General features: G+C 39.7%; 1 protein-coding gene across 7 annotated transcripts; it reads right to left on the minus strand.

Annotated features, from left to right (window-relative positions):
- Positions 1-3,341: 3,341 nt before the first annotated feature.
- On the minus strand, positions 3,342-19,104 carry LOC142851439 (zinc finger protein OBI1-like). 7 transcript variants are annotated; one of them, XM_075975272.1, is made up of 7 exons: positions 18,957-19,091; positions 16,353-16,482; positions 15,798-15,887; positions 15,157-15,218; positions 7,628-7,754; positions 7,425-7,517; positions 3,342-5,090 (listed from the first exon to the last, which is right to left on the minus strand). In XM_075975272.1, the coding sequence occupies exons 4-7, from the start codon at positions 15,214-15,216 to the stop codon at positions 3,508-3,510; spliced, it is 1,863 nt and encodes a 620-aa protein (XP_075831387.1). In that variant the 5' UTR covers positions 15,217-15,218; positions 15,798-15,887; positions 16,353-16,482; positions 18,957-19,091; the 3' UTR covers positions 3,342-3,507. The 7 variants fall into 7 exon arrangements, with proteins under 7 accessions (XP_075831387.1, XP_075831386.1, XP_075831390.1 ...); XM_075975271.1 differs by having other exon boundaries at positions 15,798-15,893; XM_075975275.1 differs by lacking the exon at positions 15,157-15,218 and having other exon boundaries at positions 15,798-15,893; positions 18,957-19,104.
- Positions 19,105-19,372: the final 268 nt, after the last annotated feature.

Here is a 19,372-nt window from a genome sequence, read left to right on the forward strand (position 1 = left end):
ACAATGGGTACCAGTCCCTGTTCACTTGGGCCCCCTGGGACTACTCTTGCTTCAGCTGCTGCAGGCTCCTAACACGCCTTATAATGCTACTCACAATCAGGGCCTTCTGTCTTCCAAAGTGTTACAAATTCTAAGACCTGACAAAAAAGCTAAGATACTTGTCCTCTGTTGGCACTATCAGCCCATACAATAGACAGAAATGACTGCTCCCTGGCAGGGATTGGAAAGGGACACATAAGACAATGGGGGAATGATATAGCAGCCTAACTTGGTGTTAAGATTAGAAGCCATCTTATCAAATGGTCAAAATAAGTTAATTCCTGTTTTCCATAAAACTTAAGTTGGACTGTGCTTTGACCACTTTTCTGGAATTTGACATGCTCAACACCCTATACCCTGACCTTCACCCTGATAAGATGCTCTACCAAATAGTTTTGAGATGTTCTGCCATGTTCCTACTTAACTAAAAATCCCCTGGAAACCTCCTAACCTTGCAGTTTGGGGGCTATAAAAATTTTCTATGTTTGGGCCTGTTCTCTTAACCCAGCTTTGGGCGATAGCCCTGACAGAAAATAAAGCTTGCTTAACTCAACCAAAAATTTGGGTTGGCAGTCTTTACTCTTTGTAATATTTCAGTGAAATTTACATGACTGATCAGGGACTGAATCACCCTCTTCCAGGAATGAACTCCAACTAATTAAATTGGTAATCCACTAGAAAGTAGTCAGTCCTTAAACAGCATACACACACACACACACAAACACAAAAGTAACTCATTGGGCTGTATTTATATATTTGTATGTATACATGTAACTGTAATAATGAAAAAGACTATCAATTTGAGGGAGGGAGTGAAGGAAAAGGGTAGTGGGGTGATACAATTATTAACTAAAAATGTCAAAAATAAAAGAAGAAACAAGAATTATTGGCCAAAAATGCTTTAATTCAGATGTCAACTATAAACAATTGTGTACCAGATTTCTGCTTTTCAACATGAATTGCTGAGATTAGACACGATAAGTAACAGGTTCTATGTTGGTTAAACACTATAAATACATTAGCAATCGCCCTCTTGAGGCAGTAGATAGCACTTCAGTTTCAATCTGAATAGTTGTACAAAAATACCATACAACTCTATATGAACATATGTTTAACAAAAAATAAACGGGGCAGCTGTTTAATGTGAAAACTGTACATTCTGATTTGAATCTGAAACGTTGCCCAAAGGCTTTTGTGTTGGATGCTGGGTTCTAAGATTGTGGCAATGCTTTTGAGATGATATAAACTTCAGGAAGATTTTTTTTAATGTATGCCACTGTTAGATACCTTTAAAGAATAAGCCTGATACTCAGCCTCTTCTTTGCTGTGTCCTATCTATAGGATAAAAAGTGCTTCTGCCAACCACGATCTACTCATGGTCAGAATCCAGAAACTATTGACTATATGAAATTATGACCTAAAATAAATATGTACACCCTTATACTGGTTCTGTCAGCTAGTTGCCCAAATAATACCAAGTTAACTAATATGACCACAACATTTTAATACTCTGTGTAAGTCTGAAACTGCAATCAGAATCACATACATAAAAAGGCATGCACCCTACCTCTTAAGTAGTATCCCAATGTATTAGTTACATAAGTAACAAATATTCTGTACTTAGGCTGAGTGCCCTTAATTCAGATTTCTAAAACAAAAATATATAATGTTGAACATACTTATACTTAAGGTGTGTTCAAACCTGTTCACTAAATTTGAGCATTAAATAATAAATTTTCATTTATGTCAAGCACAAGTGCTGCAGGTTGGAGGTCAATTTATGCTGACTGGGAATAACCCTCCTGCTTGTACACACATTGAACATGATTTGAAATAATATTTTTAAAATATTTTATTTCCAATTAACGCCCAAGTTATATAAACAGAATTTCTTTACATTGTAGGATTTTAATCCAAATGAGGATATGTTTCATTTCAACTCCTTCATTATCTTCTTCAGCTTCCTTGGCTTCTGCTTGGCTGTAATGATCAAGGTATACGTATCTACTGCTATGAATTCTGAACTTCACACTATCCTCATTTTTCTTCATCTTCACAGATTTGGCATCCTATCACTGAGCTGTGAAATCAAATCTTTCATTTGCTCAAATTTTTGTAACACAGTGATGGAACACTTAGACATACAGACAACAGCCAAAGAGCTCTAGAAGTTTTCAGTCTTAATTTTTTTAAACCTTAAAATTTTATGCTGGGCAAAAGAATAGCACACACATGTAATCTAAGCACTTTATACGAGAGGAAGAGCAGGACTTTAATATTAACCAGGGTGTGTATAGCAAGACCTTCTCTCCAAATTGAAAAGTTAGGGAGATTTTTCCAAAAATGATAAAACAAATGTCCTTACTGAACTGGATGGACTACCACCAGAACTGCTTTTATTTTATCAAACTTAATTAGTATAAAATACAGGCCTAGGATAGCTCAGAGGGAGGATAAAGACACTTGCTGCCAAGTCTAACAACCTGAGTTTTATACTAAGGACCCACCAGGTAGGAGGAAACTAACTTTGGAGAGTTTGTCCTCTGCCCTTGACATATGTGATATGAAACACATACACAAGTAAATATAATAAAAATTTTAAAGATATAACCAGCAATCTATATGAAACACAGCTAACATTATTAGTGGTCAAGCACTCTGCCACCGAGCTACATCCACAGCCCTAACTGCTTAAATTCAAGTGGACTCACTTTTGAGTGAAGCGATGCCCATTACCATAAATTTCCACAAAATTCCACGTTTCTACAAAACTCCTATAGCACATTTGATTCAAATGGAAGTAAAGTATGGCAACATTTTCCCTAATTGCGTTCTTGTTCTTTGTCACATACAGGGTTTATGACACCATTAGATTCTCAAATTCTTGTATTTTTAATCATCTGGTTGTTTCATCTGGTTGCTGTTTTTTTAAGGTCTCATGTAACAGAGGCTGGGTTTGAAATAGCTCTGTAGCCAAGACTATAATTCCTGATCTCCTTCCTCAATCTTCCAAGTATTGAGATTATAAGCATGCACCAACACACCCAGCAATGAGTTCCAAATTCTATTCAGAGTTGGGGTCAGTTCTTCACCAGCATTGGTTTCACATCAAGTTCTGATAGTATGTTAGGAGAACCTTAAGTAGAAAACTTGGCCCTATTTTCTCTTAAGTCATGGTGTCATCCTCTAGTGCCAGAGTACAAATGACCCCCTACCATAAACATATCTTATGCTGGGTTAAAAGCAATCACTAATGTACCAGCTAAATTACTTGCCACAGTAAATTGTGAGTTTGATTTAAAAAAAAAAGCATAAATCAAGGTTTTTTCCTTCACTGTTTATTCATAAAGTTTAATCTCTCATGTGAGTACTCCTATGTACAGTAAGATCTGATCTGTCATGTGGGTAAATGTTTCCCAATGTTCTTTACATTCACAGGTCCCCTTACCTGTAAGAAGTGTTAGATGTTTAAGTAAAGTTTGTTTTAGGGTGCAAAGCTTTCTTGCATTCTTCATATTCATAGTACATTGTCTGATGCTGCAAAGTGTTACTCAGCAAAGATTTGTTACATTGTTTGCATTCACAGGCTTTCTCCATGGTATGAATCTTCTGATGCCTTCTAAGGTTTGACTTATCATAGAAAGATTTCCTACATTCCTTGCATTCATAGGGTTTCTCACCTGTATGAGTCCTCTGATGTACAGTGAGATGGGAAGTGCAGTAAAAAGCTTTCTCACATAACTGGCATTCATAGGGTTTGTCACCTGTGTGAGTTCTCTGGTGTCGAGTCAAGCCTGACTTCCGGTAGAATGTCTTCATACACTGCTTGCATTCATAGGGTTTCTCACCAGTATGAGTTCTCCAATGATGGCTGAAACTCGACTTACAGATAAACGACTTCCTGCACACTGTACATTCATATGGCTTCTCGCCTGTGTGAGTCCTCTGATGTACAGTTAAGTAGGACTTGGTGGAGAAGGCTTTCCCACATTCTGTACATTCATAGGGCTTCTCACCTGTATGAATTCTCTGATGTAAAGTGAGTTGGGGCTTTTGGCAAAAAGCTTTCCCACATTCCTTACATTCATACGGCTTCTCACCTGTGTGAATTCTCTGATGGTCAGTGAGCTCTGACTTACGATAGAAAGCTTTCCTGCATTCTAGACATATATATGGTCTCTCACCTGTATGAACTCTCTGATGCTGAGTGAGGTGTGACTTTTGGCAGAAAGCTTTCCTACATTCATTGCATTCATAGGGCTTCTCACCAGTGTGAGTACTGTGATGTCTGTTGAAGCTAGTTTTCCAATGAAAGCACTTTCCACATATTTTACATTCATAGGACTTTTTCCCTCTGTGGATTTTCTGATGGAGATTCACTTCTGACTGCTGAGAAAACTCGTATTCCTCCTGGGCAAAGAGTTTTTCTCCTGCATGCTGTACCTTATGTTTTGGAAGGTATGATTCAATAATGAAAGGGTTCTCAAAGTCACTACATTTGTAATGTTTCTCTCCAGGGTGCCTTTGCTCATTTTCATCAAGGTCAGACTTGTTATACTTTATTTCTGATATGTTACATTCAAAAGATTTCCCCCTTATGTGAGCCATCTCTTTGCCAATAAATGTTGTATCACCTAAGGACTTTGCATATTCACTGAATTTATGAGTCAGTAATACTGCTTTTGTGTTGAAGGATTTCCCTGGTATAAGACTTTGAAAATAACTTTGTGAATTTTCAGACTTGTACAGAGTAACATGCTCTGGATGTTTGATGGATTTTACAGTTCCATTCAGGTCATCTGGTTCAACTTCTAGCTCATCAGCATCACTACGGAGATAAACATTCTTCCACAGAATAAACTTTCCAGGACTCATTCCTCGTGGGTTCTCACTCTTTCTATTCTGATTTGAAACATGGTTTGCCCTCACACTGAAAGTCTTCCCTACTCCAGTCAAATCCTTTGATGTATCATTGTCGAGCACAACTTGCCACACATGCCTTGTTTTGGCTTCTGCACAGAACTTGTCCAGGACATTCATTTCCTGGAAATCTGAAATAACATTAAAGTAAATTTATATGCACAAACTGGACTATCTTCCTTCCCACCACAAAGATAAACACCCCCCCAAATCCCTATTATGCTTTAGCCATATATTTGCTTCCTACTCATTTTATCAAAATAAAAAAAAACTATAAAAATATTATATAGTATACCAAAATGATATCATTTTCCTTTGTCTAACTCAATGTCATATGTGACTTCTAAATTTAACATACATTAATTATACAAACTAAGGCATAGTATGTTATTTTTATATATGTATACAATTGAATACTATTCACACCCAAAGAGGTTTCCTTGTTTTGTTTTTATATATGTACACAATGTACTCTGATAATATTCATGTCTATCTTTCTCTGCCCAGACCTATAGGTTCTCTTCCTCTTTCCAGACAATCCTCATTCTTTTTTGTAAAGTTTACTTAAAAATTAACACTTATCTTTTTTACTAGCCATTCATCATCCAAAACTGCATTCAACCACATTATTTGTTTCGCTTCTTTTCTCTGACTATTGGTAGTTTTGATTTTTAAAACATGTAAGAAAATATTTCCAATGTTATCTGTTCATTAGGGCTTGCTTTATGACCTCAAATTTGACTTATTTTAGAGAAAGCTCAGATGTATATCTCACAGCCACTGGATAGTATATACTATAGATGTCTCTTCAGTTACAGTGATGCACTCTGTTAACTGTGAGTTAGTTATTTATGATAGTAGACTATTTTAATCACTCAACTCCAGTATTTATTTCACTCATGAAAGTGGATGTTGTCTAGTTCAAATCTGTTATACTAATTAGTGGAATATTATCCACTCCTGGAATACTGAAGTCACTCGCTATTGATCTGTCCAGAACTTCTGTCTTCCTTTGTGTCTAGAAATAATTTCTTATGGAACTCAGACACCAATATTCAATGCATAAACATTTGAAAGAATTATATTTTAATGGATTGGTTTCTTTATAAATATTCGGTAAATTTCTTTATGCCTTCTAAGCTAACTAATCATGAAGTTGGCTTACTCATGTGAGTAGAGCTACTGCTGAGTCCCTTTACACTGTTTAAGAAACACTGTTCTTATTTTAAATCCATATGCACTTTTGCCAGTGACAGGAGATGCTGCAGAGAACAAGATCTTAGTTTTTATTTTGTTTTATTGTGTTCTAGTCATCTGCTTTAAAGTTAAAAATACTTATATTTAGGACTCTTATTGGAAGATATACATTAAATCTTTATCTTAAAAGGTCATCTGGTTTGCTAAATTAATAATAGTGCTAGCATGTCTATACCCTCTACAATCTGTGATTATCTGATTTCATGACTACAGCATAGTTCAGTCTCAAAAACTGAATGAGTGCCCTCTCAAGTTGAGAGTATAGGTATCTCTCAAGTCTAGGTATAGCACTATAACTGATTTCTTCTCCATTGCTAGTCTATTATGAAGAAGTTACTTTAAGACAAGGAACGCTCAACTGGATTTAAGCCTTCTGAAAACTATTGGTTTCTCCTGTGTCTAGTTGTCCCTAAGGCTGACTACACGCTCCAGGCTTCCCTTATGCTTATGGCTTTTGGTTTTCCTCTGCATAGGGAAACAGTGAGAGGCTATCTCCTCTTGGTGTGGTGTGGTACGATGTGGTGTGGTATCAGGTGTGGTGTGGTGTGTGTGTGTGTGTGTGTGTGTGTGTGTGTGTATGCTCATATATTACAGTTTTGCTTTTCTGCTGCCCAGGAGACTTGGAATATTCTCCCCTTTTACCGTATCTCTCTGTATTCAGAGAATCCTAAAGCATTTTTAGTCTACAGCTTTACTATGGAACATTCTAATGCTATTCATGCAAATTCCACCTGTAACTGCCAAATAATTGATTAAATAGTAGCTTTAAACTACTCATTCATTGATTTGTAAGTCTGTTATTAATCCTCATGACTATAATCAAGTCTTTATTAGATAGTCACCTATATATTATGTAGTAAACTTGGAAAATACTCATCTCATAGTTAAATTACCTAAATAAAAATAAATGCAAAGCTACTTCCTTACAACTTAGTTTATTAGACTTTTCCTAAATTAGCACTATAAATGTTCTTTCTCCAAGATCCACATAGGATTTATACTAAGTTTAAAAACAACATAGGATTTATAATTAGTCTAAAAAAAAAACGTTTAGTAACAACAACAAAAACAATCTTCTTTGGAGAGTGTATTAGACAAATGTCTAATATACAAGATTAGCCATTTTTAGGGCTGGGATGGGTAAATTTGGTGACCATATCTGATTAGTTCTCATCATCCTAATCTCTAAATAGTATGCACTGATGTACCTGGGATACTCTGGCCTGCAGTTTCTCCTACAATCCATGATCCAAGTCTTTGCTCCAAATTGAAGATCAACTCAGGTTTGGTCTTGCAGTGCCCTGTAAATGGGAAATGTTAAACTACGAAGTCAGGCAGAGAGAAAAAAGAAAATTATCTTCATTTCAGGAAAAATCAATGATAAAGAGTTTACATTCCATTCTTCACTCACCCAAGAACAGCAAGTTGCTGTAGTTCTCCAGCATCACATCCCTGTAGAGGGTCCTCTGAGCAGCATCCAGCTCCTGCCACTCCTGCCAGGTGAAGTCCACAGCCACGTCCTCAAACGATACCAACCCCTGTAATGACACATTTCTCTTCAGCCTAGGAGCTCATCCTTCTATATGGGTATCTGTCTAACATAACACAAAACTTGATTTGTATTCTTTATCATGGCAGGAAGTATTATCTTACCTAAACATGAATTTATATAATTCAAGAAAATGTAATTATCCAGTTTCCCTTATGGATGCTAAATAATCTTTTTTAGTAGGAAGAACAGAATCAATAAAGTTCTTAGGAAAGCAGATGATATAGTTCAAAGACACAAGTACCAACACATTGTTGATGTGTACAAAAAGTTAATGTTCATGTACAACAGAATGATGAAGTAGAAAACATTTGTTACTTACATACGGCAGTACTCTTAAATGTTTACATGGATGTGTTCTCATGAACAAGAAGCAACAGAAGTCCAGTTATGATAGCACAAAGGACACAAGACAGGCTAACAGAACCACACAGAATTCCATGTCTGTGTAGTCTCATGTGATAAGTGAAAATACCAGTAAATATTCAAATCATTTATTATCCAGTGATTTTGCACTTAAGTAATTCTAGCAGTTTAATTTCATGGATTTGTTAGTAGTCCATTACATACATAAATAACTGTTCAGAGGCTGGCAAAATGGCTAAGCAGTTAAGAGTTAAGTTCTCCCAGTGGACCCAAATTTGATTCCCACATTCTGGTCACAGTCATCTAGAGTTCCAATTCAGAGGATCAAAAGATGTTCAAGGGCACAAGCACACTCCTGTCACATAGACATGCAGACAAAATGTCCATACACCAATATACATAAAACTTTTAAAAATTAAACCTGCTATAAAAAATAATAATTGCAGTTATGGTCATTCTTGTATTTTTTTACTAATTCAAAAGGAACTGCTAGGGTCCACATAAAAGTGACTATTTTACTCATTTCCTAAATCAAAAGGTGTAAAAAAAAAAAGCATGGGGTGCCATAAATTATGTAAATTACATGAGCCAATTGACCATCTACATCACTAACTCTGACCTCTGATTTATAGGCAATTGATGGTTTCAAAAAGAGGCATTCACAAGGCGCCAACCATTCTCAAAGATTTATAGACATCTAGCAGAAAGATATCCCTTCAATTGTGTAACTGTTTAATATTTACCCATGTGCCTATTAAGTAACTCCAACTAGGCTCACTGGTTCACCAGGACTTGAGTGGAATAGTTTTTTTCACCTGTCAGTGGTGTTTTTAAGGGTGAATGGAAATTTGATGTCTTCCCAAGAAATATTCACACAACTGCAGGGTTAACTTCTGTGCTCAATCACAAAAGTATTCAGCACTCTATAATGAGTACTGGAAAATCTAAAAAACATAAGAAAGAGTGATGTGGGAGTGTCATATATCAATCTGTTGATTTCATTGGTTAAGCAATAAAGAAACTGCTTGGAAGCCGGGCGATGGTGGCGCACGCCTTTAATCCCAGCACTCGGGAGGCAGAGGCAGGCGGATCTCTGTGAGTTCGAGACCAGCCTGGTCTACAAGAGCTAGTTCCAGGACAGTCTCCAAGACCACAGAGAAACCCTGTCTCGAAAAACCAAAAAAAAAAAAAAAAAAAAAAGAAACTGCTTGGCCCTGATAGGTTAAAACATAGGGGGTGGGGAGTAAACAGAACAGAATGCTGGGAGAAAGAAGCTGAGTCAGAGAGTCGCCATGATTCTCCTACCGGACACAGACGCAGGTTAAGATCTTCCCTGGTAAGATACCTCGTGGTGTTACAGGGATATTAGAAACGGGTTAGATCGATATATAAGAGCTAGCCAATAAGAGGCTGGAACTAATGGGGCAGGCAGTGTTTAAAAGAATACAGTTTCCGTGTAATTATTTCGGGTATAAAGCTAGCCATGCGGGCGGCCGGGGTGCTGGGGATGCAGCCGCGCCGCTCCTGTTACAACAGAATGGAGCCCAGACATGTGGACAACTGAATCCACTGAAAGCCTGAGAAAGCTTGGGAAAGAGTAAAGCATGTTTTCTTGGTAGCAGCGATTTCTCGGGTCTGCTCTGCTTGCTAGCACTCTCATCTAAGAGAGGCTTACTGACTCAGCTTCAGCTGCAAAACCCTGCAGCTCTTAAGAGGTCCTGCCACAAAACATTTAAATGGTGTTGATAAAAGCCGACTGAATGCTTGTTTGTTTTCAGCAGTAGCAGGAAAAAAACCTGTGTTGTTTTAAAATGCTGGCTTTCTGGGCCATCCTGCCAGGGCAAACTCTGACTGAGGCAGGAGGGCCAGCTACAGAGACAGGACTTGAGTGTTGTCTGTTGCAGATGGCAAGGACCTTGAAACACTGTAGACTTGTGGCACTGAATGCGGCTCTGGCCGGTACCTCAGCCACAAGGTTGGAATGGCAGAAAGCTAAAGAATGGGCTACATCTAGCCGGCAAAGCCACGGCTTTAGTCCTACTCTTATTGCTTGGTACATTAAAGACTCATATGGTCAGAAAAAGAGAGATATACAGTAAAGAGAGATTCAAAGACAAAGAAAATTTCTAAATGCTTTACAGTGTGGTAAAAATATATGCAAACTAAAACTTAAAGTTCTTAAAAGTAAAAAATGTAAGAAAGAGAGTTGTTGGGTGTGGTAGCACAGGCCTTTAATCCCAGTTCCTAGAAGGCAGGGACAAACAGATCTCTGTGAGTTCAAGGTATAGTAGCGTACACGTTTCATCCCAATGCCCGGGAGGCAGAGACTGTCGGATCTCTGAGAGTTCAAGGACAGCCTGGTCTACAGAGTTATTCTAGGTCAAAGATACAGAGAACCTGTCTCTAAAAGCAAAAAATAAAAATAAACAAAATAGAGGTTAAAATAAAACGCACAAAGATAGAAAATACACAGAGAATCTTGATACTGTATGCTATTATGCTCTGTTTGAATTGTTTGAATGCTGAGGAAGGAGCAACAGCTGCTAAAAGATATTTGGTTATAAATGCTGCTGAACTAATCCAACATAGATATTTTGAAAATGCCTTGACTTTGAAATTTGGATCTACGGACATGATGCTTTGGAAAGGAGTTTCTTATTTTGTTTTCACAGAGGGTGAAAGTCTGTGGATCGCTTCTTGCCCAATGTGGTATGATAGACCATGCCCTCCTGAAAGGTTGCTGTGAACACCCTCAAAAAATTGCTTCGCTCAACTGTCAACTGAGATGACCCTGGCACACAGGTTACCCCATGAAAGATATGATTAACAGCGCCCCCATTCAGCAGGAAGCAGTTTGGAGAGAAAAAACTGCACCCATGTTCCCAAATATTGTTTATAAATGTTCTTTTACATTTAAAGGGGGATATGATATAGGTATGAATAACTTGCATTGACATGGATTTTGCTTTAGTGATATAAATTTAAGGTCAATATTGTTATATGTATATGTGTTTCTGATCTTGATTAAGGTATTGTGATTGTGTAGTTCACTTAAAATGTAATATATATAGCTTGTTAATAAATAATCATAATAGTCAAGCTTGTAGTCATGTTAGTTAAGATTTTCTAGATGTACATAGATATATTTTAGATAGGCATTCTTCATATTTTTCAAAGATTATAGAATATGGCATTTTAAATGTTTTAATAACTTAGGGTTTTTCATGGCAATGAGACACTCTGCTCCTGGCAGCACGAATCTACTTCAAGAGGAAGATGGGCATTGAAGAGGCACCTTATGGAGTGTGATAGCCATTTGGGCAAGAAACTGCTCTTGCCTGCACTATTGCATAAACTGGAAACAGAGAACCCGCAGAGAGAGGACTACTGAACTTGCCTAAAGGTGAGATGATCTTTCGGGGTTCCTGATTCATGAAAGAGTCTGCAAGACATTCTGCAGGGCACAACAGATAGTGACTGAACTGACTTTGAATTTTCCTGCTTCATGGAAATGTCTGCTGGATACTATGGGTCTGAAGGCTGAAGACTGATGCCCCAACGGTACAGAGGAACTTTGGGTGACTGTCCAGGCAGCGAGATGTCTCTGTCATTTCTAGAGTTTTGAAAATTGCTTACTTTTTGTTTGCTTAGGTAATATTGTATTCTTCTGGAGTCTTTGATGGAGTTGCAGAATAGACAGATAGTTATAGTTTTCCATTGTTATGATAAAAGATAAAATAGATATAAATATTATAACTGTAATTCTTGCTTGATAACTGTTTTGTTATATGTAATTTTGCTATGTTAAAGTTAAAACCTTCCTTTTTTGTTTAAACAGAAAAAGGGGAAGTGATGTGGGAGTGTCATATATCAATCTGTTGATTTCATTGGTTAAGCAATAAAGAAACTGCTTGGCCCTGATAGATTAAAACATAGGGGAAGGAGTAAACAGAACAGAATGCTGGGAGAAAGAAGCTGAGTCAGAGAGTCACCATGATTCTCCTACCGGACACAGACGCAGGTTAAGATCTTCCCTGGTAAGACACCTCGTGGTGTTACAGGGATATTAGAAATGGGTTAGATCGATATGTAAGAGCTAGCCAATAAGAGGCTGGAACTAATGGGGCAGGCAGTGTTTAAAAGAATACAGTTTCCATGTAATTATTTTGGGTATAAAGCTAGCCGTGCGGGCGTCTGGGTGGTGGGACACAGCCCCGCAGCTCCCTATTACTACAAAAGAGCATCATCTTTACAACATATACCTACATCCCAAGAGAATTCCCCAGACATTACTCCAAATAGAAAGATTCAATAAACACACTACACAAATGACATAAGGGCTGGGGATGTGGGTCAGTGGCAGAGGGCTTTCATAGCACACAGCTTCCTGGTTTCAATATCCAGCAATGCCTAAATAAACTGCACAAGAAACCATTTTAATTGCTTTCTATGCTTCAATAAAACACTGGCTCAGCGGTTAAGAGCACTGCCTGCTCTTCCAGAGGTCCTGAGTTCAATTCCCAGCAACCACATGATGGCTCACAACCATCTGTAATGAGGTCTGGTGCCCTCCTCTGGTGTGGGAGCATACACAGAGGCAGAATGTTGTATACATAATAAATAAATAAATCTTTAAAAAAAATAATAATTGCTTTCTATGCTTCAATAAAACACTGAACAAAAGCAGCTGTGGGAGAAATAATTTACGACATCTTTCAAATTAGATTGGCATCAAGGGATGCCAAGCCAAGAGCTCAAGCAGGAACCACAGAGAAAGGAAGCTTACTGACTCTCTCCCTCTAGCTTCCTCAGCTGCCCAAGAAGGCACCACTCACAGTGAGCTGGGAGCCCTACATCAATCAGCAACCAAGAAAATTCCTAACAGACATGACCACAGGTCAATTTAATGGAGGCAATTTTTCAATTAAAATTCCCTCTTCCTAGGTATGTCAAAATGACAAGGAAGATTAGTCACACATAAGAATATGTTCAGACAATAACAAAATACCGAATTAAAGGTACCTACTTTAGTAACAAAAATATATCAACTTCTCAGATAATAAAACAAATTAAGGTTATAAAAAAAAACTAAACACTATATTCATGGGTGTAAGATTATTTATCACAAAAATACAATAACTGGATGTCATCACAATATCATTAATTTTCCTTAGGTCAGTTGATTTCAATGTTGTTATCAAAATTTATACACCGGCAAGATGGTAAAGATGCCCATTAAGAAATCTGATGTCCTGGGTTCAATCCTTAGGCTCCATATGGAGATCCAACTCTCAAAAGTTGTCCTCTGATTGCCAGGTATATGCCAAATAATAATAATGATGATGATAATAATAAAAACAATTCTTGAAAAATTAACACAAAAATAGCAAGAGTAGTACAGGTTGAATTCCTGTGCTTCAAAATCTAATTCTTCCCCCTGCATTAGTTGCCATGGTGCCATGGGTTACAATAAAAACTTACATAGAATGGGTGAAAGATAATTGTTTTCACAATTGTGTCAGTTAATAGCAAAGGTTGCAGGTGGTTCTGTACCTGGTAAGGTCTCCTTTCCTGATAATCAGGTGACAGCCTAATCAGAATGTCTTTCCACGCAAAAAAACAAGTAATTCTTTTAATTTCTTCGGGGAATCAACCATGCCTTAGACAAATGCTCCTACACTGTGCTAGCACCCAGCCCTTCCTCCTCTTTTAAATAGGGAAGTTCAGCTGTATGGTGTTAGCATCTCACACATTTTCTCATTTAATGCTAATTACCTCCGATAAGCCCTATCTGCAGATACAGAAGTTCTGGGGAAAGGATAAACATTTCATCCATAGCCCTGACTGCCATGCCTTTAACCAAGTGAGATGCTGAAAATAACGCAACATTCACATAAGCCAACTTGGAGCCTCCCTCTGCTGTCTGGGCTCCCTCTGCACTGTGAATGCAAGTGATATACAGTCTTCGAGAAGAAGCCGGAGGAGCCACATGGAAGGGATGCACAGTATTCTAAGCACAAGTCAGAGGTGTCACCCACAAGTTCACATTTTCCCTTTGTCGTAAGGCTGAGAATGTACCACACAGAGATTAAAAAAAAAATCTTTTTCCTCTTTATTCTAAGTCAGAGAAGTAAACACTTTTATGCTGTTGATGGACAGGTTAGTATAAGTAGAAAAAAAAAAACTTCCTGGAAAATTAATCATCATTATAAACATCACCAGAAATAACAAGCAGTGTAAGGATGCTGTTATAAACTGTCTTAAATGCTAACTAAAACTGAACAAACCCTAAATAAAAAGTGACACTTAGCCCCTACCAGTGGTGTAACTTAAGTTACATTTTACTTATATTATTTAGGATACCAATTAATGTAATATAAGTACTGCTTACCACAGGGAAATAAACATAAACAACAATAGTATATTTCAGGTACCGGCCATTGCGTTTGGAGACTGTAATACACAGTTATGAATGGAGATTACACACATGCCAGTTGATATGCATAGAAAGGAGAAAGGAACCAGCAGACATCTAAGAGCATACAGGACTAAAATCTAAACATGTTTCCATCTCATCTTTATGCTTGAAAATAGTTTAAAAGTTGCCTCCTCTAGTTCAGGCAGAAAACAAATGGAAAAAAATGTTCTGTGGGCTAGGAATGTAGCTCACTTCCACAGCAGTCAGCTAGCATTTGTGAATTCCAAGTTTAACACAGTTTTCAAATCCTATAATTAAAAAAAAAAAAGTCAAGAAAGAATAAAACAGATTGAAATTCGGGATTTGGGGGTCAGATGGAGGACTATAAGCTGTCTACAGGTGACTCCAAGAACGAGATGACCAGAGTAACAAAAGACAGACTTTATTCTGAACAAAGGGGGAGAACACCGAGAAACACAACAGAGGGGAGTAGAAGCTGAAAGACAAGGCAGTGAGAAGTAGAAGTGGCCAGTGACCTCAGTTCAAGCAACCCAGAGAGGAAAAGCGAGGTAGTCTTGGGGAAAACAGACTAGCAGTGGCTACCTACACAAGAAGTGGTCCATCGCAGTCCACCACGGATGGGGCAGCACTCACAAGGTCCCATCATTCCTTAGGGAGTATGAGAGTTAATGAATGCTGAGTATTCCTTAGTGGTGTTGCCAGGGATTCAAGTGCCCTTGCAACCAATAATCCCCTACCTACACTCATGCCAGCAACCCTACTTAAATGCAGAGGGCTATTAAAAACTTAAATACAGAAAAGGAAGAGAAAGGCTTATTGGGAAGAAATATTCAGGGGGATGGTGATAAAAGGATAATGGGGGATTGATCAAAGCATAATATGAAATTCTGAAATAATTTTTAAAGCTGTATCAATTATGTTAAAAGTCAAATTCGTAATAGTTAAAATGTTTGTAATCATCTGAGAACAGAACACAATACCCCCTGCTGCCCTGCAGTTGGTAGGGAACTAAAGGCACAGAGAGAGCTCCAATAGGAGCTGAAATCACCTTGCAGGAATGAGATAGGCCACCTGGGTCCCAAGTACCAGCCCATCACCCACCCCACAGAAAGAGGGGACCTGGGGCTCAGACACCCAGTATAGGGTTCCCAACCTAATGACTTGGGAGCCACCAACAATTCCCACCAATTACAGTCCCTGGTTCAAGACGCTGGCCCACACACTCACCATTTCTGGCTTCCAGGGCATCGAGCGTCTTCCCTATGGAACTCCCCGCACCAGCACGTCACAGGGCAACAGAGTCTACAGCACAGCCACCTAGACCTCCAGAGTAGAGGAGACTGAGCCTAGGGACGCATAAGGCCCTAGCAAGACTGGGAAAGCCTGCCCCCTACTGCTCATCTGTCTGACTAGACATTCCTCAACCCAATGCCTTCAGTTATACAGGAGGGGCTGCCTTTCTAGGTCCCTAAGTAACAGGAGAGTCACCACCCCATAAATGGAAAAAGCCAGCATAACAGGTACGGTGAGTTGAACACCAATCATGTGTTTACACATCTACATGTATTTCGGTGTGACCTAACAGTATATTTCAGTAAGAGGAAATCGGTACCTATAAATCATCTATTGCTTTGCCATTTGCAAGGTGTCATTAAATTTGGAATCCTATCTATCATAAGGGGTGATAATTATCTGCACTAGATGTTATTAAATACAATATGATTGGGCTGGCCGGTAGTTTAGGCTAGGATCAGGTGGGCTCTTTTTGATAAGTGCACCTACCTGATGGTTGAAGAGGCAGCTGAGCTTCAGAGAGTGACCTGACTGTCATTTGGAGCATCTTGATTCTCCTCCTTGATTCTTATCCACCAGTGCCCTACTGTGGCCTTCCTCTCAGGGAGATAGGAGGGATCTGAAAGAAAGGATGAATGGATTCCAAGGCCTTTGCAGTGCAGGTACAAACACAGCGTCATAAGCGATGTGCCAAAAAGGGAACCCTGAATCCAAGGTTCAGGAAATAGAGCTCCCTTTCAATGGGGCTGTCCCGGTTATAAATCTGGAAAACTAATAGCGACTTGCTAACATCCTGACACTCAGTATCATTCAGCCGCTCCTTGCAGATGAAGTTTCTGCACCTGTTCCATATCAAGGAACTTCTCCCTTCAGGTACTAAGCAGCTGACCTAACTAACTGGACTCTTGAGTTGCAATAAAAAAAGAGAATGTGAAAGTGGAAGAAGGGCCTAGTAGGGGTGCCTGAGGGGAGTAGGGTAATATGATTAGAACACACTGTACACATGCGTGAAACTGTTGAAGAATAAAAAAAAAAAAACAGGTGTATGTTTTGGTTGTGAGTATACCCTTCAATGGAGCCATTTCTCCAGTCCTTAAAATACTCCTAAAAAAAAAAAAAGCCAATGTGATCCAGAACAGGAGTCAATTCCGTCTGACTACAAACGCTGCCATGTGTCACCACCAGACAACATGACTCACGTAACTGACCTTGTCCTTTTCAGTCCTAGACAATGAACACTTATTCTAGTAGCAGAACTCAAGAAACAAAGGAGCAACTGTACACTTCTGATTCCTCATCACAGGAGAAATTTGAAAACATGCCTAAAACACACAGGTGTGCCAATCACTTCCACCACTTCTAGTACTCGCAAGTACTTTACGATTTCCTGTCCAGATAAAAACAAATCGCTGTGCCTGGAACATCCTACTGTGAAGGTGCCCTGAAGACATGATTAGAGAAAGCATTTCCTCCTGTTGGAATTTCAAGAAAGACACAGCTAAATAGCCTGCATTTGGTCTTTGATTTTTTTCACTAGGCAAAGCTGTGTTCAAACACTTGAAACGGATAGGGCAATGAAGCAAATACACACGGCACACTGAGGAAGTTCCTAGAACCCTGAACCCCCTCCCATTCCTGAGACTTAAAATCCTCAAAATTAAAGTTGCAATGGGCCAATGCACTGGAATGGCTGTAGAGGCCCACCTAGAAGTCAATGCTCTTTCACGCTTCCAGTAATATGTGATGTGAGGGGAGGGCCAAACCTATTGCTTTTTAAACCATTATCTTTTGTTGACTAATCTGTAAGTTGGTCTTGAGGTAATATAGAAATCTCGGCACTAGAGACATGGCTCAGCACTTTACTCGCTGGTCTTCAGAGGACCCAAGTTCAGTTTCCAGCATCAATGTCAGGCAGCGCACAACAACTTGTAACCCCAAGCTCCAGGATATCCAGTGCTTCTTCTGGCCTCGGAGGTACCTGCATGCTAACGGCATACACTCCCACAGATACACACACATACATATAAACAAAAGAAATGTACTGCTAAGTTGTGTTTCTGTCTTAGCCATTCACGTAGGTTTACCTAATCAGTATCATTCGCTCAACTCTGCAATTACTTTGTCCCTGGCTGAACCCAACACCAGATGTGTCCTAGCCTGCATAAGGTAGTTTTCCCCTAGCTTCAGTGAGCATGACGAGAAGACGGAGCACTACAGGAGGGACAGAGTCATCCACTAAATTCAAACAAACATGGCAGTGCTTAGGGTTCGCCCAAGGGTGAGGACCTCAAAATACTACAACTGACCTCACAAGGACACGTGTGGTCATGGCCAGCACTCAAACAAAGCTCCATTCTATTGTTATTCTCAGATACTCAGGTATGCAAAACGTTAACAGGTGTTACTTTTTGTTGATGTCACCCGCATACTAAAACATTCACGAAGCATTCCTGTGAAACTCGGTAACGTTCTGCACAAAGTTCAGGAGTCAAATGACTTGTTTTTCTCTCTTTTCGTGTTATATTCACTGGAAAGTTTTTAAAGTCTTTGAGAGATTATTTTTCTCTAGTTCTCGGAATTTTTTTAAAAAAAAAATAAACCATACAGTATTGTATATTTAAAATGTACAATGGGGAACAGTTAACATAATGGAAACTGGAAGTTGGTGTTTGAGAAAGGAGGAAGAGAGGTAAATTTGGGGCAAGTGCTCACACGGAACAAGGAGGGGAGGGGCTGGCATTCGTGATTCTGGATTTGGGACTCCAAGGACCAAACGTTCCAGAAAATTAGAGGAAACAGGCGAAGTCACAGGAAGGGGGGGGCGGGGAATAAGCATCCGGTGGACGACAGTTCGCCTCCAGGAAAAACCTCACAGAATAGGAAGAACAAAACCTAAGACAACCTGCAGAAGCCAGGCAGTCAGCGCAGGGCTGCGCACCTTGTGAGCCTGCAGCAGTCGCCACAGCGGGAGGGACAGCCCCACTGCCCAGGGGACCCTGCACGGCAGCCCGCTCCGCCTGGCCGCAGACCCCGCACCGCCGCAGCGCTTCCCGCTCGCGCACCGCCACCTCCGGGCGCCACACGCACACTCACCGGGTCCGCTTCTCGGGGCCGCGGGCGCCCTCCTACCATCGCCCTGCACCCACGGCGTCACCGCGCCACCAGAGCTGCGCAGGAGCTTCCTGGGCAGCAGACACACAGCCCAAGATGGCGACTCCCAGACAAAGGCCGGGAGACCGCCAAAGCCCGCCCCCGCCCTCTGCCTGGGTGTCTGATTGGGCACGTCTCAGTCCAGAGCTTCCGATTGGACAGGGCTTCGCGTCCTGCCCGCTGAGTGACAGCGGTTGGCGCCAACGCAGGGCTAAAGGAGTCCAGGATGACAGGTTCTTGACTGCAACCAATTTTAAGGCAGGGAGAGCTTCTTGTGAAGCACAATATATTCCTGGGCATTTGCGATTTACCCTCAGAGCCTCACGTCTAATATCATATAAGCTTATGAATTATATGTG

The sequence above is a fragment of the Microtus pennsylvanicus genome, chromosome 1, assembly GCF_037038515.1.
Source record: "Microtus pennsylvanicus isolate mMicPen1 chromosome 1, mMicPen1.hap1, whole genome shotgun sequence".
NCBI classification, from domain to species: domain Eukaryota; kingdom Metazoa; phylum Chordata; class Mammalia; order Rodentia; family Cricetidae; genus Microtus; species Microtus pennsylvanicus.

Excerpts from the sequence above, each read along its gene's own strand:
- LOC142851439 (XM_075975272.1), bottom strand. The coding sequence starts at position 15,216 with ATGATGGGACCTTGTGAGTGCTGCCCCATCCGTGGTGGACTGCGATGG. Across the intron at positions 7,755-15,156 it reads TGCGATGGACCACTTCTTGT|GGGTTGGTATCGTTTGAGGA; the intron begins GTAGGTAGCCAC and ends GTGTCATTACAG. Across the intron at positions 7,518-7,627 it reads CAGCAACTTGCTGTTCTTGG|GGCACTGCAAGACCAAACCT; the intron begins GTGAGTGAAGAA and ends TCCCATTTACAG.